Here is a 27,568-nt window from a genome sequence, read left to right on the forward strand (position 1 = left end):
CTAGGGGTAAATATTCTAGAAAGAATTTAAGATGAGTTTCATATTTTTGAAATATCAAGGGAAATTTAAATAAAAAGTCAGAAATTTCAAATATTAAACTTCATCTGTGTGTACTGGTGTCTGGAATATTTCCTGAACCTTTTGCTTCTTTATGCCTGCCTACAGTGGGAACTACAAAGATTTGTCTGTGTGCTGAGGAACAAACAGAAGGGATGAAGGGGGAAGCAGAGCTGAGCTGTGAATTCTACAAAGGTTATTATTTTATTCAAAGACATACGTCTTGGAATCCCTAATCAGCTTGTCCCTTGTCAGAGAAGGCAGTTATAAATCATTCATGCATTCACTCAGTCATTCACTTCCTGAGTCCCACTGAATGCTGTCTAGCTAGAGACTGCTGTGAATGTACACAAGACTGAAAATATGAGTTATATAACAAACTAATCATACAGGAGATGTCCTGTATGATGGTAATAGCAGCATTAAAACTGCTCAAGGGAAAAAAATTCAGTATGAATCTAAAGAAATGAACCCTTGTTGTCAACATGACCAAAGAGGTTGACAAAACTATAAAATATTATTTTAACATTCCTCTACAGCATCCTCCATCTGGCAAGAAACTACAAAGAACACACACAGAAACTGCAACACATTCACATTCTGTTTTATCCTATGTAATCTCCACCTCCATAGCAGTAGTACATATCTGATGGCAATACATGTACATTCCAAGTTCACAAGTGTTATGAGCTAATAGATCAAAATTAGGAAGAGCATTTGCAATACCAAATGCACTTGGAACTTTGCCATGGAGCAGAGCCTGCTGGAGTACTGACTGATATCCTCTCTCTTTCAATAAAAACCATAGAACATAACTTAATTCCTTTTAGCAACTGTCTAGCTATTAGGGAATGCAAGGTTTGAAGTGACTTCCTGTTTATTAGAGTTCACTTTCTTTGGATATTGCTATCACAGGACCACTCAAATTTATGTGGTTTAATTAGTATCTTTGGACTTCAACCAAAATTTTAATAGGTTTCCTTAAATCTCTGGAATTTGATTTTTAAGTTCACAAATCTTTCCCAGCACTCCAACAAAACAACAGCAGATTGCCACAAGAGCAGTTTTATGTAGTAACTAAAGACAGCTGAAGTGCACAGAGTTCAGTGACAAGTGTTCATGAGCAGGAAAGATCCTTCAGGAGCTATCTGCCTCTTGTTCAGTTGAATATGCATCTATTACACACACCTGAATTAAACACACAACTGTGTATTTCTGCACAGATTCACTTATGCATACAGAAAACCAAAAAATGGCAAAATAGTGATAGAATTTTGGAGGAAAGGGAGATATTTATATGACTGATTTTTTTTTTTTTAATTTTTCCTGGGTAAAAAGAAAAATACACCCTGGGTCAGAAATTCAAATCTGTTCTGTGGTTGTGGATCACTGTTTGTATGATATTTATAAACAGAAATATATACCATCACAATAGCAGATTTATTATGAAAATATTCAATAGTGTTATTCTTCTATCACTCTAAAAGGGATAAGGGAGATAATCTTGTTTCTAAATAGGAAAAATGATACATTTTCCTTTCACTTTCTAACGAACACATATCCTGAGTCTTATAGATTGTCAAGATTAATATCTTCTGTGGAGATCCTTTTACAGATGTTTTTAAAACCTTTGCATTGTGTGGTTTTGCATTACAAAACTGTGCAGGTATTCCTATGAGCAGACAGTTCTCAAAGTTTTTTAAATTAATCAGTATGAAGAGAACTTCTCAGAGTAATATTAGACTCCAGAATTAACTCACCTGGCTTTTGTTTTCCATACATTTCCCCATGTATTTGATTGTCTGTTAGGAAGGTTTTAAATATGCCAGCAACACAACATAAAACACAACATTGGGACTGCTGGCAAAGCTGAGCAATAAAAGGATAATGAGATTTACAGTAGCTGCACCATTTACTTTTACTATGAAACAGAGAGGCATTACCAGGCTACGTGCTATAAACTCAGATGATCAGAGATTGCTGGGCATGTCCCCATGCTGTGCACCTCCATCAGAAAACTGTAGTTTCAATTCTCATTTGCAATGTCAAGTGATTGTATAAATTAACATTGCACAGACTGGTAGGAATATCTGCTGAGTTTGTGACTATGGTATCAGCTAAAAAGTCTGATTCTAATAAAAATAACAGAGTAAATCTGCAGGAGACTTCATGTCATAAGTCCACTGATCAGAAGTGCAAGAGAGATAACAAAAATTCCCTAAATATTTGAGCAAACCTGAACTTTTTATACTGGATATGGAACAATTGACCAACCTGACAGAAATCAGAATTAAACTCATGCCCCTGCACAGGAATCATACACAGGAATAAGGCATCAAAGAAGCACTTACAGCTGGAGAATATCAGAGGACAGGAGTGTTCATCCATGGGGAAGTTGTGCAGCTGCAGCTGGCACTCAGCATTGATGGTAAGCCTGTGAAGAAACCAAGGGTCTGTTACTATGTGCCAGTACAGGGAGCAGCCAGAGGAGGAGGCAAGGTAACCTTAAGCATCATGCAAGAACACCTCGATATCCATAAAGATGTCATCAAGACTTTCTGGATCCCAGGAAATCTGTCCATACGTGTTTCTCCAGAGAATTTATCATCAAAGGTTCAGGGATGAAAACAGCTGTTCTTTACAAAAATAACAGGAAATATGGCTTGTGTTGTATGCAAGTCCACAAAATTTGAACTTCAGAGGGAAACTTTTAAAAATATTCTCCATGTGTACTTATAGTGTGAACTTAAAATTCTTTCAATTTCTTCAGGCTTTCTCTTCAAAACTTAATAAATCTCTATATGCCATTCTGTATCATACAGATGCAACAAACAGATCAGCAGAAACATCATCATCCCTACTTGAAAGCTGGTTTTACATGACATCCCTGAAACAAAGTATACTAAGAACACAGCCAATTTTGAAATTACTACTAAAAATCAATACTCTTCAGTCTAATAGCTTACAAAGTGAATGTACTTATTCAGGGAAATTGAATTAAGTGCTAATTTATTGTACAGTCTTTTTAAAAAAATACTACACAGATTAATGACAGAATTCATGCATGTGGGCTATGTGCGTTTTTCCTTTTGGAAACTAAATAAAAAGATTAAAAACTCTACGGTGAAAGGTTTGTGTCTCAGATATAGGATGACACAGAGAAAAACTCTGTCTTGGAAAAGGTCACCTGTGAGGAATTTAATAGCCTTATTGCACTGCCACTAGAAGAGGATTTGCAGTGTCGCAGCAAGAGGGCATTCACATCCTGAAAGGGGCAGGGAAGAAGATGGAGAGGTATGGAGCATGACTGAACCTTGTACACTTCCTCCTGTACACCTAACACCCATCAATGCCTGACAGAGCATACACTAGCTACCTCTTCCATGTCATACCAATCCTGACACTTAGGTCAGACAAATTTGGTTTGAATTACCCAGTGTGAACCATGATCATTCTAACAGGTTTTCCTGTGTAAAAAGGAGGTCGACCTGAGTGATCAGAAAGAACATCTTTCACAGACTAGAAATGTTCATTCCAATGGGTCAACTTTTAGCTAGTTTAGACAAATTTTGTAGTCCATTCAACAAACAATTTCTTAAGTGAGAGGTATGTAAGTCTGACTACTATTGTGTAGATACTTGGCCTGAAATACTGAAACAGAACTTAATAGAAAAAAAAACCAAAAAAAACCACATAATCAAAATTTCCTAAGAAAAAAAACTAATAACCCAACCAAGAGAATATTGGAGCTGACACCTTAATTCCCAAACTCTTTAGGTAAAGGCAACTGAAATAAGCAAGAGCTCTTCACAGTAGAGCAAGCCTAAGAAGGAAAGGGCACTAAAAATATCAACAGCTTTTCCAGATGTTTATTTCCTTTCTTATTGTTTTCCAAAGACTTTGTATTGGAGCCCAACAGCAGTTGCAAGCATGATCAGCCCTCTCAGGTGCACCGAGAGGGCTGAACACAATTACAGAAGAAAATGTAGTATGAAAGGCATGTCTCTAAAACAGTTTCCCTTGTGGAACATGGCTTATGGCAAAACTCCCTTCTGAACGACTCATCTCTTCCTCAAGTAAACACGTATTTTGATTTCCACAGGCTTTTTAAAATGCAAATATATACAGTATTTCTAATACCATATAGTTGATTTTATCACAAAGATTGGAAAACTGTAAAAGCCTTTCCTCCAGCAATTCACCCTTGTGATGAGATGTGACAGACTATCTTTCAGCATGACTTATTTGAAGAATCAAGTATTGGCATTAGCCTGAATCTAAAAATGCTTTATCCAGCCCTGCATCTAACTCCAATCAAAAAGGCTTTTGACAGGTTTTATGGGACTACATATTCCTGATTTTATTACAAGCACTAAAAAGCCCAGCTTGTACAATTTAGACAGACTTATTTCCTATTTCTCAAGGTTGCTTTCTTAGAAAGACAAGACTTTGTTTTTTAAACTTGGCAGTACTTATGCCTGAATAATTAAATATTTGTAAAGCATGACCATGTGCACTTCAGGAAGAAAACAGTAGAAGAGAGCAAAGATATTGCTGAGAATTACTACTACTACACCAGAGGTGGGAGAAGCTTTCAGCCCTGCACCTTAGTGCTTAGTGCCAAGTGCTCACCTGAGGGTGTACAAGATCTTGCCATCATTCCATATGCGGAGGAGCTGGTTGGGGGTGGTGATCCAGTGAGCCTCTGCTGTCTTTGAGTTACGAAATATCGTGTCTGGGATCCAGATCAAGCCAACCATGTTGCTGTTCAGAGTCAGTATCTTCATGGTGCTGTTGAAGCGAAGACGGCTGTCTGTCCATGTCTGGGCAAAAAATATATCAATTTGATATTCCTGCAAAGAAAGCATGATACATCAATTGAAATCAGTTCCACATTTCACACTATTTGGTGTTTGATTAGGTCTGTTCTGGTGTGGATCAGTTGGGTATGTTCTGGCCAGTGGAGCTATATTTTCTTTTTCTATTGCCTTAGGAATTTTTTTCCCATTTTTTTCACCCTTTTATTTTTATGTCTAGCTGCTTAATGAAACATGCCGAACATCTCACTTCCATTGATCCTGTGCCATAACAATTTCAGCATTAGCACATTCTTTTTCATTGTCTCTGAAAAGTCACAGCTAGAAGGTATAATTTACAGAGACTTTGTCATAGGACTGATAAGAGACATGAAAGATGAGCAAGACCAACACTCATAAGCTAGAGAATGGTAAATTCTCTTGATTATAGCAATGCTTTTTAGGGAAGAGGTTGTGTAAATGCAATAAATTAATTTTTCCATTTGCTACCAATTGTTCAGCCACTGTTTCTCAGGCTACACTGCAGCAGAATGAAAAGTCAAGCATGTGCTCTTTTACAGACCCCCTGATGCTAAGAGCTGAACACTCATCCCTGAATATGCTAATACCTTAATTTACATGTAATTTGTCCTTCCATTTACTCCGTGTTTTACTACTCCTTTTCTGTAGGTAAGCCATCATAGTACATATAAATGCAGAAATTAAAGAACATATGGACAGACAAAATTATAGAAGTGAACATATAAACACACAGGTTGATGCATTTAAGATCCCATGGGAGAAATCGTATTTTAATTTTGTATTTGAAATGTGGATTTCCACATTCCTCCATTTCCACTGCAGGCTGGAAAAGGTCATGCTTCATTTGCTTGTGTTCCTCTTCCTCTTTTCAAAGACTGAAAAATGAATAAATAAACTGCTCTATTTTTTGAACCTCAGGGAAACAGCCACCTAAGTCTGTCATGCACACCCTCCAAATACCACAGGGCTGGCCGTGACAGGGATGATGTTTGCCGATGTGGCACGAAGTGCGTGCTCTACAACAGAGACTAATACAGGGCTTGGGAATAATCCAAAGGAAAACATCTCTTTAGGACCCCTGGTAGATGCACTCCTGGTATATCTGAACAAAGGGTAATTAAGGCTATAAGTAAAGTCTGGTATGTCCTTGGCCACCCTGAATTTGCTTTTATTTCACTTCTTTCTGTCTATTGTTCCAATACAGTAGTATTGGGTTTTTTTCCTTTATAGAGAGTTAGTAGAGCTTGCAGTCTGAATTGAGGACAGTGTTTTTACTAAGAGCCACCTGTTTCTCCTGTGCTATTACATTTTTGGCAAGCCATCCCTTCCAAGCTGATGTTATAACACCAGGAAACTCAATTCACTGGCACTGTAACCAAGTCCAAAACACACTCTGGGCCTCACATCTCTAGATGATAAATGATCAAAAGGTGCATAAGTGGTGCTAGGAGGTATCCAAACACCAGGTAGTAGATCACGTCAGGAATTAAAACGTAGCCACCAAAGACAATAAGGACCATTTTCCTTCATAGCTTATCTTACTACTGTTTCTCATTGTATTATTAGCTTTATTTTTGCAGGGAAGGTGACAGATTTGAATCTGAAGAGACTTTTCTTTCATATGGATGACATCTCCACAGATCTGAAGGATGTAATGTAATGGACGCAGTGTACCTCTGTTATTCAGAAAGAACATCCTTAATGCATCAGGTTTTAGATGCCAGAGCACTTATATTCTTTCTTTAAGTCAACTGCATTTTAGCCTTTGAAAGTCTAGTGACAAGGGTTTGGCACATTCAGCTTCTGTAGAGAGGAATATGCCAGACATGTCTATGGGTTTCTCCAAATGCTGAGTGAGTAGAGTTGCTTTTCCTAGCTCACATGTGAGAATCTGTATTTATAGAACCAAAGACCATTTGTATACAGCTGGCTAATGACAGTGCTGTCTTTTCACAGGATAAGTTTTTGCATGATATTCACATTTGAGCTTATATGAATGCTTCATTTTGACTAAATTTAGGAGTGACTGTAATTCTTTTCTAGTTTATCATGAATATTTAATAATTTTTAGGATTTAAGATATTCAGTATTTCTACCCTGCCAAAAGAAAAGAAAGACCCTGAGCTCCTTAATACACTACCCTGAGAAGGTACTGCTGCTAGATCTGAGCAAAGTAGGCCCCAGGAGCAGCATAAATGTAGCATTGTGGTTTCTATACCAGTAAGCTGCTCTGGCTAAGTCGATTACATTAGCCTAGAAATAGGGTCATCATACTGGTCACCACTGCCCAACTCCCGTTTTGCATCTTCGTTATTTATTGCTGCAACTAGAATGTGCCACCAATGATCATTACTCAAAATACCTGCAGAATGGGCCACCCCATTTGCCTTAATAAAAAAATTTCAACTCAAATTAAATGGTTCCCAGATCTTCTGAGTTAATTAGTTCTGAAAAAAACCCTGCATTTTACTTTTGGCAAAATGAGATGATAAAAAAAAAAGAAACATTTTTAAAAGAAATGTCATTAAAGTTTGTTGAAGTTAGTTGCATTGACTTTTTAAACACATTAACCCTATTAAAAAAAAAAAAAAGTATTTACAGTCCTCAGTCAGAACGTACAAATTACAAAACCAAAATTTTTCCAGCAAAAATAAACACACATTTCCATTTAATATCTGAATTGAGATTCTCGCCATTAATCCCTTTTAGAAGTGAATGCTCTATCAGTACATCCCTTACATTAATCTTTGGAATTTCTTCAGTCTTTAACCAAGCAAATAAGTAACTTTTGAAGCTGGCACTCAGTTCTCCACTTCTATGCATATTTCAGAAAATTACCTCTATCTTCACTGACAACAGATACTTCATTCCCAGTGAAGTCAACAGCTCCCATATGCTGTTTTGCACAGAGCTGGTACAGTGATCTCCAGCACAGAGCATCCAATAAGAAACTGTCAGAAGAAAGGTTTCTATGTTGGTTTTACAGACAGGTCAATATCTTATGATACAAGAAAGTAATACTCTTCACTTGGTAGCTAATACATGCCATTTTAGATCTTTACAAAATGTAGTGATTGCACTTAGAGAGTTCAGGCAGGACATCTAGTTCCAGTGATGTGATGCCTCACATGAAACAACATCCTAGGACTCTAACAATATTCTCCATGTTCTGTTCTACCACTGCACCAGTAATTTTGTTAATAATCTTCTAATTCTTCCTTCTCCCTTTTTTTATTTTTTCCGGCAGCAACTATTGACTACTACAATGAACACAGGAAGAAGGGAAAAATGGCAACATTTTAAACAAGCTTTCTTCCCAGCTGCAAAAAAACATGTAAAACGTGTTCTACATGAAATACTGAAGTCATGTGCAGAAAAGTGTTCTGTCACTAAGTGTGCTTGTCTTAATGGCACCTGCTTTGCAATGCTACCTAAACCGACCCAAGATTTTCCTGCTTTTACCACATATTCACACAGTGCCTGGATGCATTCATTCCAGAGCAGCCAAACTTTGAAAAAGGCATTAATTTCCCAGTAAAACTTAATCAGTTTATTTGTATTTTGTTTGATTGTATGAAAATATAAAGCCTCATTTCAGGAAACTATAGTGTATCTTTGTGTGAAATGTAATTTTTTTCTTTATTATTCCCCAATGTTGTGTAGCTACTTATGACCAAAGAATTACTCATTGGTACTTTTTTTGCAAATTAACCTTAAAATAATGCATTATCTTCTACATTTCATCATGTAAAGAGACCGACTGTTCTACTTGCAAGACTTCTGTTTGCAAGAAACACTCAGTATCATCTTAAAATTCTAAGTGACATTGTGTCATTGAAAACCTCTGTATCACCTCCTATAAGGTTACACCTTTGAAAATGGGATAGTAAATTGACACCTGACAATGCTCACATAGCTTCCAAAAGTAACTCCTAAAACCAAGAAGATATATTATGGTCCTATTACCTGCACAGTGGGCAAGTAATTTTCACATGTAGAACATTTGTTCCCATTCAAATTTTTTAAGTTCTCATCTGAAACATCGGCTGGGAGAAATGAAATGAGATGAGGAAAATTAGATGGCATTTTCCTGTTATATGGTTATATAGAGAACAAGAAATTAAGGACAATTTTACCTTCTTAATTTTCACTGTCTTGTGGACAGAAGCTATAACCCAGATTTAGCAACAGTATTACCTGCACACAGTCAAAGTTCCAACTACTTGATTTTAGCTTTTTTTTTTACATTTTCAAATATTCCTAATGAGGTTTCATTAGTGCTTTGAAAATAATCAGGAGTCAGCACTGAACTATTTGCCCTTCAACTGTGTAGGAATGATTAATGATTGCGAACACCTTGAAAATGCCATTGTCTAAGACATCTGTAGTCACAGAGAAAAATGCATTCTTTTCAACCAAGTCTCCAATTTTTTCTCAGTCAAAAGAGTAGCTAACCTGTTGGTAATACATGGAGCTTTTCTCCTATCACAATGTCTCATTTTAATTCTGAAAAATATGATGTAATAAGATGTCGCAGTCAGGTAATGGATGTGAATGACTACAGAGAAACAGTGTGGTATTCCTTTGTTCCTTCTGCTGCAGCCTTCTCATTTTCAAAATTCTTCACAACAGCAACAACAATGTCAAGAATTCTGTCCTTAGAAAGAATGCAAGAATTTTTTGCATTATATTTTCAGGTTTTTACTACTGCCTACTAGACAACTTTTTTTTTTTTCCATTTTAGAACCTATATCTTGATTGATGATAGAGTGGGACTGTAAATGATTAAAGCTGCTACTGGCATTTATGTGAAGCTGGTACTCAATCAACTGAAAATAGCTACATAATTAGGGTCCAATTTATATTACAATAATTCTCTGCCCTCCCACACCCCTTGTATAACATGCCAACCCACCACAATACACCACAAACACTGTCTGCAGACGCTTGGAACTAGTCTAATAAACTGTGTAAGGGATAAAATCTCCTTTAGCTACCAAAAAGCTGGACTTCACTGAAGTGGGAAATCCCATTTGTAAGTCTAAAACTGTTCTGGAAATAAGTATTAAACTTTGCTTTTTTATTTCAGCCTAAACCATTCAGTAAGAAGTATGCTTAAAAATGAATAATGGTTGAGCCCGTTGCATGCAAACTGTCATAGAAATGTTAAGTATTTTAGTTTAAAAGGGAATATGGGAAGAGGCTGTTCAGGGAAACAGGAGAGAAATGGGAGCAAATCTCTAAAGACTGGGAGTCTCCCCCTTATTGCACTCAGCTGTAGACTACAGATGAACACACCCAGGAAGGTTCTTTCTTTATGCCTCTGCCATGCTTGGATTAGAAGTACAGAGGAGGTTTTGAGTTATTGTTTTAGTAGAAAATGTCCCAAATATTAAAAGAAATACTCATGATGTCTGTTTATTTAGTCTGCAATTTGATGCACTTGAGAACATTAAAAGTGAGTAATCTCTTCAGAGTTTGAAGGTCATTTTCAGTAAAAGCATATTTTTCCAGCCCAGCTCACCACTAAAAGGAAAGTTCAATGATTGATTCAGCTGCCTATTTAGTTGTGTGACAAATGAGTAAAAGAAGAAATGCTCCCTGAAATACGGGATGAGTAGTTCCCTCTTCCAGAACCAGTACATTCACATGTCTGATATCACCACACTGACAGTAGTTCTCTTGAGCACAGCCCACCTTCAGCTTCCCTGATTTATTGCATCTTACCCTGGGCTAGAGTGAGGAGAGAATTGTCCTCTGTCTATCCTATGAAAAGACTTTTGGTAATTTGAAGAGGTACCTTGATCATACCCATTTTAGGTATTGATGGAAATAAGTAGACCCACAGCAGCTGCCACATGATGTGTGCTGATTGTTGGTCAGATTGCATGCTGTATGGATTGTGAAAAGTCAGGAACTATGGTGATCTCAGGAGACCTCTAGAAGGCTTAAAATGTAAACTTTAATGTAAACCTTAATGCCTGACAGCTTCTGCTTGCGTTTGCACCCTGTGAGCAACTTGCATTCTACTTTCAAAAATTGGTAAAAACCACTCAGATATCCTGTGGAAATGAACTGAAAGTAATGGAATGGTCTACCAATAGAAAACAACATTCTTATTTTGTGGAAATAGTGCAGAAATAAATAAATTAAATTTGATGGAGAAAACACACTAAAGTAGTGTATTTCATACGCAGTGTACATTCAAAACTCTTGTGGTATCAAGACCAACACAAGCCTTCTGAGGACAATAATTCTCACACATATCCTGAAAGTTTGCCTTGCTTTCAGCAGAGCTTGGGATGAGTGGAGTAGCACCATTAGAGCTGCCTGTAACTTTTCCCGAAGTATCTCTGCCAGGCTGGAGCTTCGTGTTTCCAGAGGCTGCTCAGGAGCTAAATGGGGGTGTATTTACTTCATACTACACACAACACTGGGATTGTTGCTTAAGAGACAGCATAACAGGGATCACCTTCCCATTCTCCACCAGCTTGCTTTGTTTCCACTCTCTGTGCTCCTGCTCCCTTTGCAGATCCTAATTGCTAATAGCCTCTGTTGAGAATGGAAGAGTGGGCAACACGTTCCCACTTTTGGATTATTTTATTTTCTTAATCTGAATTTATCTTTCCCATCAGTGTTAAGGCTGTACCTTCAAAAGATACTCAAAAGAAATAGATTAAAGATTAGCCTTACAGTAGTAGTAAAATATATAAGTTTGAAAACTTTCCAAACTGTTTTATGTTTAAAAAGCCTTTCAGTAACTTGCTCTTTTTTGAGCAAGTACTTTCATACTGTTACAAGCATCATAGTTCCATGGGCAAAATACAATGAAAGAAGCAAATTCAAAATTGAGATTGTCACCACAGATATAAGGGCTATTCTAGTTTGCAACATCAAAATATTTCAGCAAGCAGCACCAATCATCTCCATAGCTGAATGCTTTGAATAAAAAAAAGAAAAAAATAAAAGCTATTCTCATCACTGACTCAGTAGGAATCTTGGAGCAAGGAGGATGGAAGCTCACCTTCTTCACTGTAGTACTGCCTCCTGCCTGCTTTAGAAGGTTATTTCACTGATTTCCTGCTATTATAAAGAGGGAAAGATATCTTAACTTCACACTAGAAACAAAGCATGCAAGTATCATGTAGCGCTTCCTTTCCCTGAGAAAACATTTATCTGTCTCACTCTGCCTATTTTGGCTTTTGGAGGCCAGCTTTAGGCCTTTTGTATTCCAGATCAATTCTTACATTCAGTTACGGGAAGAGCTGGACATTTTTGTCTTGGCCCAGCCCCTGACATCTCTTTGTGACTTCTCTTCACTCCACATGATGGATTATCTCTTCTGCTTCAATCATTTCACAGTCAGAAACACAGCATGAAATTAGAAAGAATGCATTTCAGAAAATCAGCTGTAGCTCTGTTCTCACCCCTTTTGGTGGAAGACTTTTTAAATATCGCTGATTCCCATTTCTTTTAGGAGTCTTCTGTTGGCTTCTGTTGCTATTAAAGCATTCCCAAAGACATCTTGATTGCTGTGATCATGCCACAATTGCATTTCCACAGCCTCTTCTCCTGGTGTGTCAGGGTTCATGTCCTGTTGCAGACTGTGCCTGATGATACAGAACTGTATATGCCTTGGTCTGCTTCAGAAAAAACGTGTCCAAAGCATGCAAAGGAGTGCAGGGGATGCACATGGCAGCGTGCAGACTTTTCACCTCTGTTATCTGGTGAGCACTAATACTCAAAATGCTAATAGAGTAGTCATTCCTAAGAAGATTGCTGCTGGAAGGAACAGTGTTTTTTGGGATTGACAGCAAAAGTACAATGCTCACCCTGACCTATAATTCAAGGCTTTACTAAGACAGCAGTCAGGATGGAGAGAGAGAGACAGACAGACTACAAATGCATAATTGAAGAAACCAGGCTTGATAACATAAAAATTTAGTAAAGTAGGTGCAGAAGGACAAGCTTTACTCACGTAATAGTAAAGAAATAAAATAGTAAAGAAATAGTAAAGGAAATAGTAAAGAAATAAAAATTAATAATCCCTGATCAGAAGAAACAAAGAATGAGAAAATTAAGAGACTAAATATATGTTCGTGGCTGTACTTAATAGAGTACATTATCAAGGTCTCCTAAGAATACTTGATATCTGAAAAATTTATAAAATTATAAAGATACTCAATAGTATTTATATATTACAACAGAAGACTTACTGACTTTATAAACATAGTTTTTGAGGCATTACCTTATTCAAAACAGAAGCTAAACTGTCCTTTTCACAAAAAATAAATGCAGTCTCAAAGACTGCACACAAAAAGATTTTGAGCTCATATTCTCTGTATTAAATAGGTTTTTTTTTAATGATGAAAACGGTGCCTTTTAACCAACAAAGTGAAACAATATTTTGAAACATCCATTATGCAATCAGCAACCTAGGAAAGGAGAGGTTACCATGACGTTTTTACACTTACTGTCACTCTTGGCAAAGGAACTTAGCAAATGAGAGACAGGGCAGTCATGAAAAAGCAGACACTCAGAGTAGAGGGTCAGGTGCAGTGATGGTCTCACACAGAATTCTGAGTGAGAGAAAAGATGGTAAGGAACACTTTTTAAAGGAGGCAGGTGGGAAGATCAGCTAGGTAAATTGTCCTCTTCTAGCTGTTCCCTTCCAGAGGCACTTTTAGGGTAACTCCTGAGGCCATGTTATATCCTAAGAACCCACATGCTACTCTACTACCGAACCCAAGTGTCCCAGAAGGTTGCACTCTTACAGCACCATGGCTGGGAAACAAAAAATGACAACCTCTTTTTCTCCGAAGCTGAGATATTGAGGGCGTTCATGTCTTCTCCAAGATGCGGGCAAGATACAGCTCACCTGGGATATTTTGCCATTTCAAACCATCCTGCCACGCATCACTGAACGTTTTCAAGGGTCAAAATAAATAAATACATAAAATCCTGCATTTGCTCAAAACAAACACTAACTCATTTGATTGCATCCCCACAGCTGAATAAAGAGAGACAACACACACAGCTCAAGCTCCACACACCCAGTTATTCACCTTACTCTACTGCCAGCTGAATTCCTTGCCCTGTTGCTCCCAAGGCAAATCTGCCACAGAGGCAGCTAAAACTAAAAGATGTAGACAGACACCAGTTGGTGCGACTCAGTCTTGGGCACACGTCTTTGTCCCCAGATATCTTTGATTTAGCAGAATAGACATACCCAGGTCAAAAAGTCTAGATTTATTACAACATAAATAGGATCCAAAAGGAGAGTTTAAAATGCTGGATGACAGAAATCAGGGAAATAAATGAAGCCACAGTGAGCTGGAAAGTTGTACCCTGTATCCACAGGATGTGAATAGGTGTTACTCTAATTAAACAAAATGATGCACAAAAAAAGCCAACTGTGCACAAAGTAGTAGAAAAAAGCTCATCTGTAAAAGCCCTAATTTGCATATGAGGGAAATGCTAACGTTTAACTGCTCTAAAAATAAGAGGACTGGTTTGCCACGCAGGCACAAGAGGATGGTCTGAAATGAGTCTGTGTACAAACCTTTCTTGCTCTTGGCCTCCAAAGGAGCCAGGGCAGCCCTGCAGGGCAAAACTGCTGACTCAGGTGAAACCAGAGCCTTCTCTCCTTCTGAACTACTGGGAGCATGCTTTGAGGGGAGGCTGAGACTTCATGTTCAAAATATAGAGCCCATAAGACTGGGCTGGCTGCCCTAGTAGGCTGAGCCTAGCATTCCCGCATTTCCGAGCCTAAGAACACTCCAGGTCACAGCTCACCTCTTCAAGGGAAAACACAGCAGGTAAATGTGTTCATGCTTCACCTAGGCTTCACAAGAGAAGCAAAGAAGCATTTTCATAGGATAAGTATCTGGGGATCAATCCTTGCCTCAGTTTCTTCATCCCTTGGGGATTTTTTATTTGGATTTTTTTTTTTTTTTGGTCTGGTTTTCTGGCCAACTCTAAGGCCCTGAGCACCACTGATCCAAGCCATACCTCCTCCCAAATCTTCTTGTGTTGTGTGGTTTGACACCCAGAATTAGTTCTAACTCACCATAAAACTCTTCTTTTCAAGCCAAAGTTCATCAAATTCCAGTTGCTCCTTGACTTCAGTCCATTCTTTTTTTTGATGTGAGACTTATTAAAACACCTATTGACATCGATAATTATTCACTCTCCCTAGTCAGGAGACAAGGGACACCAGATGAAACAGCAGATGGCTGATTGCCATTCATTGGCCATGCAATGACTGAAATTTCAGGAGTTCAGGCTGTAACTATCAGTTTTGCATGATCACATTCCTCTTGTATTCACAAACTCACCAGCTGGGGAAATTCTAAAGGAAATTACAAGAAAATTTCAGTACCTGATATGATTAAGAAAAAGAAAAAAAAAAAAAAGAAAAAAAAAATCTAAGAACCGAAAAAAGAAATTTTAGGGTCTGTCTTGCAAAACTCATTGGGGAAAATGAAATATAGTCCTGTAAAGATGTGTAAAACAGACTCACACCTTAAATCAGCATGTCTTCCAGTATTTAATGATTAATTCCTGATATTGACACATAGTTTTTTGCACTATATTAGAAAGAAAAAAAAGGAATTCTGCTACAATTTGTGAACCACGAAAAGAGATAATTATGGGTGCACCTTGTGTGGGAAAAATACTTTATATCCCATGCAGATTCACTTTCTAACTAGAAATTAAATAGTTAATATAAATAGATGATGATATGATGATAACGTGAGCACTCTTGAGATGCTGTGCCTAAACCCCCCAGCACCAGGCAGGTAATTTCATATAAGGGCAGCTGCATCTCCAGCCCAGGGGAGGAAGGCACTTCATCTGTTGCTGTGGTAACACCATCACTCCCCCCTCCTGATGCAATCCCCTCTGACTGCCCCCCTGAACTGTTATGCTAGCTCAGTCTTGGGGGACGGCCGAGGAGCAGAGCTTCCGAAGCCAGGAGAGAGAGGCTCAGTTTCCATGTGTTTATTTTCTGGGGAGAAGGAGGAAAAAGAGACCGAACAATGGCGGAGTGGGTTTTTATCTAGGTTCTGGGGGGTTGGGGCAATCTGGCCTCTGGCCAATAGGTTCCATCTAGGTTTAAGGGTCATTTTAACATTCTTATCTGTGGGGGTCTGCTGCAGGGTGATACCATTCCTTAAAGAACTGCAACACCCTCCCCCTTTTGCTCCCCCACCTTCCACCGGTCCCCTCCTTGTTGCTGTGCAAACCACTCGACATCAGTCCTGCTCCTCCCAGCCCAGCATTGCCCCCTGGTCTCCAACCCTTCCTTCAGCCATCAGCTCAGGGTACACAGTGACAGCAGCACGAGGCAGCTGGGAACTGAGCCAGGGAGACACAGGGAAAGCACCCGTTCCAGAGTCTGAAGAGCTTGTGGAGGCTCTGCTTGTCTTGTTTGGATGGACTCATGCAGGGATATGCTATAGGGGGAAGTCATGGGGTCAATATAATGTTTGTGTGCTGTTTTCTGTGGTCCATGGACCCAGGCTGATCCTTTGATCAGAAGTGTATGTCACTGGTAATTAATTCTAGAGTACTCTTTTTCCCGGTTTTTTTTCCTTTTATTATTTGATGACAGAAACAATAATATTGACCCAGTCACATTTCCCTGACTCAAAGACTTTTGGCTCATTCAGTCTGCATCTTTTTCCTTTCTGAATACCGTTCTTAAACTGGGAGAGGTTTTATTATAACTTCTATTTTGTTTTTCCCAATTTCAGTTTAAGCAAGATGGAAAGAAATGTTTCGCTTAGAATCTTGCAGTATTTCTTTCTGAATCCTGCTAAAACTTCTCCAGCCTTGAACATTTTCCACTGCAAAGATACAAACCTGGTAAGCTTTCCAGCATAAGTTTTCTGAACCTTTCTTAACCACTTCAAACTGTCCCAGAGTAGTAAAGCTTCTTTCACTAGAAGAATAGGACAAGTCTTTCATCATCTATCCTATTGTTGAATTGTAGTAGACAACTGGAAGTACAGCAAGAAGACATGTGGAAGTCCAAGGTAAAAATTTCAATTTTTACCTGATATCAATACAGATTCACACTTCTTCACTTGAACATTTCTAAACTTGTAGCAAGAGAGAAAAACCAAGATCTAATTCAACAACAACTTAGGCCAGCACAGGAAGAAAGAGATGTGTTTTCCATGGCAATTTTCTATTTTACTGTTGTTCTCCAAAATAGATTTCATGATGCCCAGCTGTGAAGTGTTTAATGTAAAAATTTATAATATACATTTCAACTGCCTATGAAGGGGAAAAGTTATTATAGTAGTTTTGATACCAAAATGCTAGTCCACTGTGAACAACATGAAAGAAGCGGACATGCTTTTTTGGTAATGAAATCCTCTGTAAATCCTTACTTTTTCATTTCCTAGCGTAAGAGTAAAAAGGAAAACAAAAGACTCAAAGTACAAAATGTCGGAAGCAGATTTTTCTCATTCTCAAGATGTGGAATGAAAGATGGTTGAAATTGTTCTGGGGGAAATAACTGAGTGAAGAATTAACTAAGGAATGTGAGAATTCTTGAAAGCAGCTATTGAACAACTGAATTTTTAATTATGCATTTTTTAAAAAGCTAACGTCAGCCCCAGTTGATAAATACATGCATGTGTCAGCTGCCATTGCAGTGAACAAAGCTTGAGGAGCAAGCCCAACAGTTCATATCTTTTTCCAAACTCATAAGGATGAGCACTCATCAGAGCTGGAAACTGGCCACCTGCTGCAACTTTACTCATTTTGGTTCAGTGACCTTCATAATTAAGTGGCATTACCAGCCTGGGAGAAATGAGTGATCAAATATTAAACCAAAGCATTTTCTCATCTCATCCTTTATTTGAGTTTCTTTTCATCTTGTTCTTATTACAATACACAGATGTAGGAGTGTATAGAAGCAACCATAGGAACTGTTCTACCTGACATTAATGTTCTTTGATAATAAGCTGACACTAATTACTCTGCAAGTGAGGAAAAAAACCATCTAATCCTACAAAATTAAAAAATAAAAGCATCCAGGGGAAAACTTTGGACAGTTGCCACTGGTCAATGAATCTAAAATTAAAGAAAACTGAATGTGATTATATTTTAAAGAACAAAGACTAAATGTAAAACTGATGCTTCTTTCCAAACATAAAAATCTTTATCTAGATGAGGATCAGAAAAGACAGGTAGACATTCCTTAAAACATTTATTTACCCAAATGATATAAACTGTAAGTTCAGGGGAAAAACTCAGCAAAGCTCTGACCAAAAATGCTGAGGTGCTTCAAAAAACTTAAATGCCTAAAGATATGTTATGGAGCAAACTCAGCAGATTTTGCTGCTGGATGGCAGCACATTGCACACCTTCTGCTGAAGATACATCATTGTGTCACCAGAAAGATTAGTTTCACAGATCCAGAAGATCAAGAAAAAAAAAAAAAATCCTTTGACTGCAATATACAGCTTCTTGCAAAGTTAGCCAAACAGTGGAACAAGAACAAGAGCTTATGCACTTCACAGTAGACAATTGCTGGATGAAAAGGAAAAATGTCATGCTAAAGCTTTGTCCTTCTATCTTAGTTCTCCAATCCTGTCTAAGTCAAGCTCTGACTTCCATTCTCCTAGAGATATTTAGAGCTATCCAAAAGTCAGTGCTCCAAAGCATGTCCTTTTCCATCAAATGTAATTTTTGTTAATTTACGTACCCCAGAGCTCAGAATTGTGCCCACCATAAATAATGAAATGGGGAAAAAAATTCAGAATTTTCCTGGTGTGCATGTGTCAGTCAAGTGCTTAAATTATGTTCCCAGAGAGGTCTGATTCACACCCATGCCTGGGGTGAATGCCACAGCCCTTTAGACCTCTCATTTAAGTTTGGCAAGCACTGCAAGAGATCAGTAAATGTAGCAGGAAAAGAGCACGTTTGCATCACACCTTGAAAATTTCCATACTATTTTAGCAGTCAATTGTTTCTCATAATAAAAAATGGGGAAAAAAAAGCCACTTAAGCCAGTTGATTAACTATATTTGATACTGTTCAATCATATTTTTATTGGGAAAACTGAAGAAATTAGAAATAAAGGATCAAAGCTGATGTGTCATTAAAATACATTTGTGTGGGTGAGAATTCTGAAGTAGATAAAAGATAACATAATCAAATGGCAAAGGCCCAAACTGATCCAGATGAACAGCAAGCAGACAGAAGTCAATGACCAAAGTGTAACACCTGCTGCCACAGCCAACATCTATGTAAGAAGTGTATTAATAATCTGAAGCATTATCTTCATTCCTAACAGAGACCCAAATATATAATCTATTAATCACAACTCCTGCCAAAAAAATATTTTCATATATGCACTCAAGTGACACGCACTCCACACACTGTTGTATAAAGAAGGTTTATAATGAACATTAGGAACTGCATGGACAACTCAGCAAAAGGCTGCTCTAAATTATACACCCAGAAAGATAATGCTAAAAGCCTCAAATTTGTGAGTTAAATAAGGTTCTCTTTAGATAAATTTATTAGAAAATGCAGTTCTATTATGTGACTAAGAGTTTCTATATCAAAATCATTTTGGTATATTGTAGGTGAAATTCCTAATGGCAACAGACATTATGGGATCTGACTTGTCTCATTATAGAAATCTATTTTCAATACATATACCAAAAGCAGTATCAATGCCAAGTAAATTACTCAGACCAACTTTGTAATTATTGTTTTCATTGCAGTCAAAAAAGTACAGCCATTTCTAAGTATGAAGTTATAATAACAACATCATCTTATTTAACATTACAAAAAACCAAAGTTTTGAAAAGTCCCAAAAGAACACATTGCATCAAGAACACAAAAGTCACAAGAAGGGCAGCTTTGCCCTAGAAATCACACCTTTATGTATACTGAAAATTTGCCCAAACTGTGACCAAAACAAACAGTGAATACATATCACAGTCTGTATATTCTTGGTAAACATTTTCTAGATTTTTGCAGCTAAATTTTTCAAAGAATCTGTCAAAATAGACAATTTTCTCTGCTGACTGCAAGCAGGACTTCCTTTGTAATCATTGCTCTGTATTGCTGAGGCCCTAACAAGAGAGCAAAAAGGAAATATCCTATCTCTTCCTGCCTCCATGTTCTTTTATTTCCATGTACAGTGGGTGAAGGACAGTTCTTTCAGATTACACCTTAGCAGAACCCACAAAACCTCACAGCAATCTTCCCAAGGAGGTGAATGAGAAAATGAGAAAAATAACTTGACCAGAAACTTCTAATAATTTGAGTTACACAATTTTCCTGAGATCATTGCAACACAATAGGTATGTCAGAGGATATTCACCCTGTGCAATTTGTAGTGGAATATGGCATGATAAAATCACTGTGAGTGTGCATGCAAATGTTCTTGCATACATGTGTTCTTGAAGGTAAACCCTGAGTTTTACAGCAAGAAAGCAATAAATCTGATAAACCAAACTGAGCAAAGTACTGACAAATGAGTTCATAGTTTTGATAAAGGTTAGGAAAAGAACAAATGTAAGATATGAAGAAGTGTCTGAGAAAAATTGTACCAGTTTTGGATTTAGACAGACAAGAATTTCTATCAGAAAATGTACAAGTAAATTCTCAAAGTGGTGCTATTCTTTCTTTATGCTTTTGCAGCTTTTAATTCTACCTGATTTCCAATATTGTGCAGATCCCCATAACCTAAACAGGACCTAGTAAAATTGCAAAATTTATCTCAAGACTGCAGTCCAGGCTTGTCTCTCACTAGAGATTTTACTTCTCATTTATCAGTTGAAGATAAAACAGTTAGTATGACATTTTACACTATCACATCATCTGAATTCGTGTATTTGACAGTGGCAGCTCTATGCTAAAATCAAGCTCTGGCTCAAGCAAAAGCTAAAGTGTTGCTTCAGAGCTCTGTCTGGACAAGAACGCGTGCGCACCTTCAAACACCACCGAAATTTGGAGAAAGCAGTACCCTTAAATGCCTCCAAAGTTTGCAAAAACACATACCTCGAATTGGCAATGAAACAATGCAGAGATTGGCCAGGACAAGAAGATTGTGGCAGAAGAGCAGGACCCACCAGTGCCAAGGGAGCTGCCAGGTGTCATTGCAGAGCCCCTCTGGGTAATCCTTGATGAATCAGGGTGACTGGGAAAAGTGTCCAACGACTGGAGAAAAGCAAATGTCATTCCTTCCAGCAAGATGAGCAGGAAGAAGGGGACTACAGCCTCGCCTATGTCCCTGGAAAGGTGGTGCAGGAGCTAGTCCTGGAATGGTCCTGGAAAAGTGATGTAGGAGCTAGGCATAGGAATGACAGGTTTTTTGGATTTTCTGGCATTTCATGATTATCAACTAAGATTTGTGGATTTATGAATTTGCAGGAACAGTGTATCTTCCACTACAGAGCTGCTGTTTCATTTTTTTTTGTCATAGATTCCTAAAGGTTAAAGAGCATATCAAGTTTTGTATTTCTCTATATATGTGGAAAGCAAAGGAAAGATCACATTTCACCTGATTAGAGTGACCACATCCTGAAAAAACACTGCCAGTGTCATGCTAATTGTTTCCCTTTCTCTCAAATGCTATCACAAAAAATGTGTTGGTCCACGCCAAAACATTTAATTTCATGAAGATCAGATATAATAAATATAACAAGTAATATATATTTGAAACATTTTTTTTTTCCTGCAGCTTGGCTTGGCAAAAAAGCCCACAAAACACGAAGCAACCCAAAACATCTCAGGTGTAACATTTTCCTGCATATGCTCAGTGCCACCCTTTGCTTTGGGACAGGCAGGAGATACAGGCATGTCAACTTACTGAAATGTTTCATGTGTCGTATTTATTTTCCTCTATCTCTTGCCAAAAAGGATTTAAAATGTTCTATTGAGATGGCAGCTTGGTATGAAGTGAGAAAGACAGCCTAAGTGTTTTGGTTTTCTACATGTACCATATGTATTTTTGATGTAACAAGTACAACAATTTCAAAGAATTACATAATGATTTCTGACATTAGGGTCTTCATATCGATCAGTACATACAGAAAGAGTAAATCACTATGGTAGGCATTAAAAACCTATTAAAAGTATAAAATACCTATCTCAGAATCAAACATGACTTTTTTTTTTCCTTATGAAACACCTGCCACACATTCTTTAGGCAGTGCCTACACCTGCCTTTTCAAAAGCAGTGTTACCTCTGAAATAGTTAATGTTTGATACATTTTCCTGATGTCCCTTGTTAGGTTTACTTCTAGAATTCACTCCATCACCACAAATTAGAAATGCTCTGTTGCAGAAGTGCCAGCTAGGACAAAAATTTTGTTATCAGACTGATTAATCAACTACACAAAAGGTCTGCTTATCCTGTAAAAGGCAGCCTCCAGAAGACCTTCCCAAATTATCAGTTATGGGACATCTGCAGTTTAAAAGAAGGGCAGAGATGTTTAAATGGACCTCTCCAGAAAGATCTGGGAAAACATTATAACTCACTTCAAACCATATTTGGCACAATGGATGTGAGTTACCCAGTGGAAATTACTTCTCCTTTTCAATTAGGAGCTTTGAAATACTGCTCTGCACATGATTACTTTTTCAACAGCACTGCTATACTTGTAAAGTCTGTGGCTGAAAAGCATCTCACTGCAGAGTGCCTGAGCATCTGTTGCCAACTGTGCATGGCAGATGAAAGTTGAAAACAGAGATAATTACAAGATGACAGCATTATATTGTTACTTTTTTTGTATAAGAAATGAACAAAAATACCATCCAGAAACAACACCGTAAAAATATTTTTGTGACCAAAACCCCAATATCTGACCTTTTTTTCACATAAAATAATATCTTTGCTTATAGCAGCACAAAATAATATCTTTGCTTATATCTTCTCATATATTCAAGAACAAAGGTCTCCTTGTTCTTATTTCACCCAGTGTACCAGGAAGTCATAAATTCATCTGGCTCAAATATGACACTGATGAATAGTGTCAGAGCAGCATCAAACTGTGGACCAGCTACACAATTACACTCTTAGGTTGCCATTAATTTACATAAATTCACCTTTTCTCCAAAATTCTGCCAGAAGAGTATTTTTCAGTTAAAAAAATCTAGAAAGCAAAAAATCCCCATCCCAACACCAAAAAAAAGCCAAACTCTAGATTCTACTTAACAAGGAAGCACTGCTTGAGTAAAAACTCTTAATCCACATCTCTTGCCCAGAGTGTTCATATTCTCACAGAATGTTTATATATAGCTCTATTCATGAAGATGGACAGATTTTGCTGATATGATAGGAATAGAAAAATTACTGAAACTACTCATACCATAGAGCTAATTGATATTTTGTTTTGGCTGGAAATAGCATGAAAGTTGCAGGAAGAGATGTTGAACAACATACTATGACATTAAAACTATAATAGCGTTATGATTACTGCAGTTGCAATTTGAATGCTGCCATTTAGTTACACAAGTGCTTAACCAAGTCCCTGTTTCTATTCTTTTAATACATTTCTAAAATAAGACACTGCTGTTTGATGCATGCATCATTTTCCCCATGAGCTTCCTGGTAAATGTTTAATTGTAAATCTGTGATCAGTGTTTCCAGGCTTTGATGCCTGCCTGTAGGTCCTATAGCAATAGTTCAACACCATGGAAGAGTCTTGCTTTTCAGAGTGTTGAGGCGTCAACACACCCCATGAAAAGCAATTGCTGATAACTCACAAAAAATTTAAACATATTTTTGAAGACTAGAATACGCAGCTGGCTGCATAAATATGGTGGCATTTGCCAAAATATGGGCACCTAACTTTATATCTTTTGGTTTATTTAACACAGAAATAACATATGCAATAATTCCACTTTCTATAGGAAGGAGGTATTGCAGGGTGTTTCTTTGGAATCTTTACTCCATTTGGAACACAGACATGAAGAGAAGTCTAGAAGATATCCAGGAATTTTACTGTTTGGGTTACAGTTCTCAGCTGGACTAACAAATAACACAGAACTCTATATGCATTCTAAAGGTGGCAAGTGAATTGCATTAAATGACCCAGACAGTAAAACACTGAACATTGCTAGGGGTAACCCCACCAAGGAAAATAAAAGAAAATCACAAACCAGCAGCCCCCTGCTCACCGAGGAATAGCAGCACTGTGGAAAAAGTGGGGGAATCAATGAAGCACTTGGATAGCCCTGAGGCCTGATTAAGTCCTGCTACGTGTGGTAGAAGTCCACGACTCTCGCTGATGACTGGGAACAGCTGAGTTCACAGTAGGAAAATTTCCTGCAGGAGAAAGCCCATGCAAGCTTCCTCAGCTGTAATACAGCAGCAGGGAGAAAAGGGCTTGAAGGAAACTGTACTTGTGTTACAGGAACCCTCAGTTACAGAGGAACAGAATGGTCCTCATGGAAAATCTGTGACTGCAAACCACAATATCCCACTCTAAGTCCTTCTAAACAGAAAACATCAGCCAGTGAGGTCAGTTGTACATTAATGTATAATACTACCATTTGCCAGGCACACAGTGGTTGGTTACTAATAAAAAAACATATCCCATTAAATATTTCACTGGAGTGTAATACCAAGTTTTCACTGACATCTCCTCACAGCAGCATCCTGCTCCCTCTTAAATTCCTATGCTACATTTCTTTCTCATTTTTGATGTCTGATTAGCTGAAGGATTTATCTGATTCTGAGTTATGATAGAAAGAGTATATTTTTAAGTACAAGCTGTGACTTCATGGAGGTTGTTATCAGAACAGGACTCATCTCCATTGACCAGTTTCATTAAGACTTACATCTTGGAACTTTATCTCTGTGAAGGAAGCATGTTGAATTAGGAAATTAGATCAGGAGTAGCCTCAGTGGCCTAATTCAGAACAAAAATTCAACTGTGTGTATGTCAGTGCCTCTACTGTCAAATATCATTGTAAAGTTAGCCAGACTTGGACAAAAATTATGTTATCCAATAATTTCAAAGCTCTAAGGTATTAAATGCTGTATTCATCATGAATCAGCTAAGAAAAAAAAAATCAAAATAGCAGAATTGTTCACAAAGCAAACTACTCCAAAATATTTTTCAACTTTCCAGATGTAGTCTGTCCATAAAAAATCTTATTTTGATACATTAAAAAGCTGTCAGGTACATTGAAAACCTTGGTGATAATTTGCCTAATCTCCATTAAAAAAAAAAAAAAGTTATATTCCACCATAAGGCCTTGATTTAGTTGAATCAGCATTTTCCAGTAGAACATTTCTATGAGAAAATTTTAGCCCTGGCCTTAGGAAGGAACTTATCAAGATACTATTATTAACTTATTTGTTTGTGAAATGAAAACTTGCAAGTTCCCTTGCAGTAAAAGTAGAAACTGGGTGAGACTGACATCTTCAATGAAACAGAAATAGCACCCATTTATCCATCCAAGCTATTGCAATCACCGTGTCCAACTGCACACCAGTTGTACAGGTGGCACCAGTACTTTTCAGCAGACAACACCCCCCTGCCATCCAGCCACAGCCTGGCAGAGAAAGCAGGAATTCAAAAGCTTGGTCTGTTAGCGTCGAATAACCAGCTTTGTGCTTCTACAGCAAAACGGCAATCATTGCATTTTGTAAACTGGTCCACACTGGGGAAATTATTTTCCTTCATTCTAACCTCTCTTAGAGCAGAGGGCCATTTTGATACACTAAACTGACCATCTTCTAAGTGTGCACCAGACTGCACCCTGCAGCTGAACACTATAATAGTGCTATGTTTTCATTTCCTTCTGAGAAAAATACTTAATTTACATAGGAAGATAACCAAACACATAACACTGGTCTTTAGGCTATAAAAGAATCATAACACTACAGAAGGTAAGCATTAGTAACGAGCAATTCTTTAACATTTCTGCTAGATTAAACAATATGCTAAGTAAATAAACTACTGAAAAGATCTGGGCATGGTCCACTTTAGTCACCCTCTCTCATCTCCTCAGACTGAATGGCCCTCATGCTAGGTCACATTTTTTTAACTGCAGAGCATGCCAAAACAACTTTTTAGCAAGGCAGAACACTATTTTTTGCTATACTGGCAACTAAAAAAGGGGATCCAGTCTGCTCATATTGTTTAAGAGAGAAGCGGTTGCTGCTTTTGCAAGGTAACGTGCCTGCAAAAAGGAGGAGTGTAGATCTCATTCACTCTAGGTCACCACACATTTCCTGTCTCAAGACACAATGCAGGATTATGCTAGGCCAGAACAGAGCAGCCAGTGGGAAAGTTCAGCAGCAGTGCCAGATCCAGCCCAGCTGGCTGAAGTGGATGCCTCTGCATCTTCCTTGCTTCACCTTCTTCAAAGAAGGTGCTCCAAGGACAATACAGGAATGTCTGGACTCACATCTTGTCATGACAGCACTGAATCTCTCTGTGTCTATACATGTGCACTGCTCTTTCTCCTTGATTAGAGTAGCATACACTGTTTATTGATCCTATGGAGCCTCTCACAGTGAGCATCTGGGGTTCAAAGACAAATTGACAGTGAGTTCACTTTATGTGTCTATCTAATTTTAACCATCATTTACTTATATTGGCTTCTGCAAGGTTCTCAGTTATTAAAAATTCAAATAAAGTCCTATCATTGGTGCTTTAAAGACTATAATGGAGGCATATCAGTTACAGAAAGCAGTAATATTCAACTACATTTATTGCCTATAACCAGAAAAGCCATCAAAAATGAAAAAAACTAACTATATTTAAAAATAATAAAAGCTTCACTTTTGCCTATACTCTCTGAATGAACTTGAATGGGTTGTGGCTTATGACCAATTTAGAATAATTTACCATTCAGATAGCCTGCACTGGAACAATAAAAAATCCCATTTGTTTAGATTTATTTTAACAGCAAGATAATCATAGACTAATCACTTATGCATCTTTTTCCCTACTGCATAATATATTTTTTCATTTAGGCAAAATTATAAGAATTTTAAATTCACTGGCTTTAGTAGAACGGAAAGGTAAAACAAATTATTTTAATGAATAAAAAAAGCCTTTGGGCCATTGATAATTCAGAACACTAACAGAGAAAAGCGAATAACATTATAACATGGATTACAATAGTCAAGCAAGAAAACAGTCTGGTTTACTTTTACCCTACTGACTTCTCTCTTATGTGAAGATAAACCAACATAATACTAAGCACCAGAGCAGACTAAAGTTCAACACTTCTAAAAGGCTAAAGTTGACAAAGCTCAATAGAAATTACCTGAGTAGACCACCTGAAATGGTCTTATCTTTCTTCAGACTAAAAGTTTCTTTGTGAATTAATATTTATCCATTGCTTATGTTTGAATGCAAGTGGTTAGACATCACGCTAATTTGTAGGATCAAGAGGATTGATTATATGTGTATTTTTTTCCATATCAGAATTTCCTAGTTTGCTTTCCATACATCGAAGCAGCTTCCTCAGCAGATGCCATGAGTCAAATGGCAGTGCAGTACATGCAGCCCTTGTGAACAGCACCAGGCTGGCACTGACTGACAGCAGGAAGGGCGGGCAACCAGGGGACCGGCACTTGGCAGAAGACAGGGAAGCCTCATTCTGTAGGGAAGCCTCCTGCAGCAGCTTCACTGGAAGTAAAACAACACTTTGAAAACAGCACAAGCAAGGCA

General features: G+C 37.8%; 1 protein-coding gene across 5 annotated transcripts in view; it reads right to left on the minus strand.

Annotated features, from left to right (window-relative positions):
* The window catches only part of GABRG3 (gamma-aminobutyric acid type A receptor subunit gamma3), a 296,317-nt gene that overhangs the window by 143,270 nt on the left and 125,479 nt on the right, over positions 1 to 27,568 (minus strand). For 4 of the 5 annotated variants that reach the window (XM_068182678.1, XM_068182675.1, XM_068182674.1 and 1 more), the window contains 2 exons: positions 4,690 to 4,910; positions 2,409 to 2,491 (listed from right to left, as the gene is read on the minus strand). In XM_068182678.1, the coding sequence (XP_068038779.1) occupies positions 2,409 to 2,491; positions 4,690 to 4,910 (304 nt within the window). Of the gene's footprint in view, positions 1 to 2,408; positions 2,492 to 4,689; positions 4,911 to 7,733; positions 7,847 to 27,568 lie in introns of all 5 variants that reach the window. The other variant, XM_068182676.1, reaches the window with a different exon arrangement.

Source organism: Anomalospiza imberbis, chromosome 2 (assembly GCF_031753505.1).
Source record: "Anomalospiza imberbis isolate Cuckoo-Finch-1a 21T00152 chromosome 2, ASM3175350v1, whole genome shotgun sequence".
NCBI lineage: Eukaryota > Metazoa > Chordata > Aves > Passeriformes > Viduidae > Anomalospiza > Anomalospiza imberbis.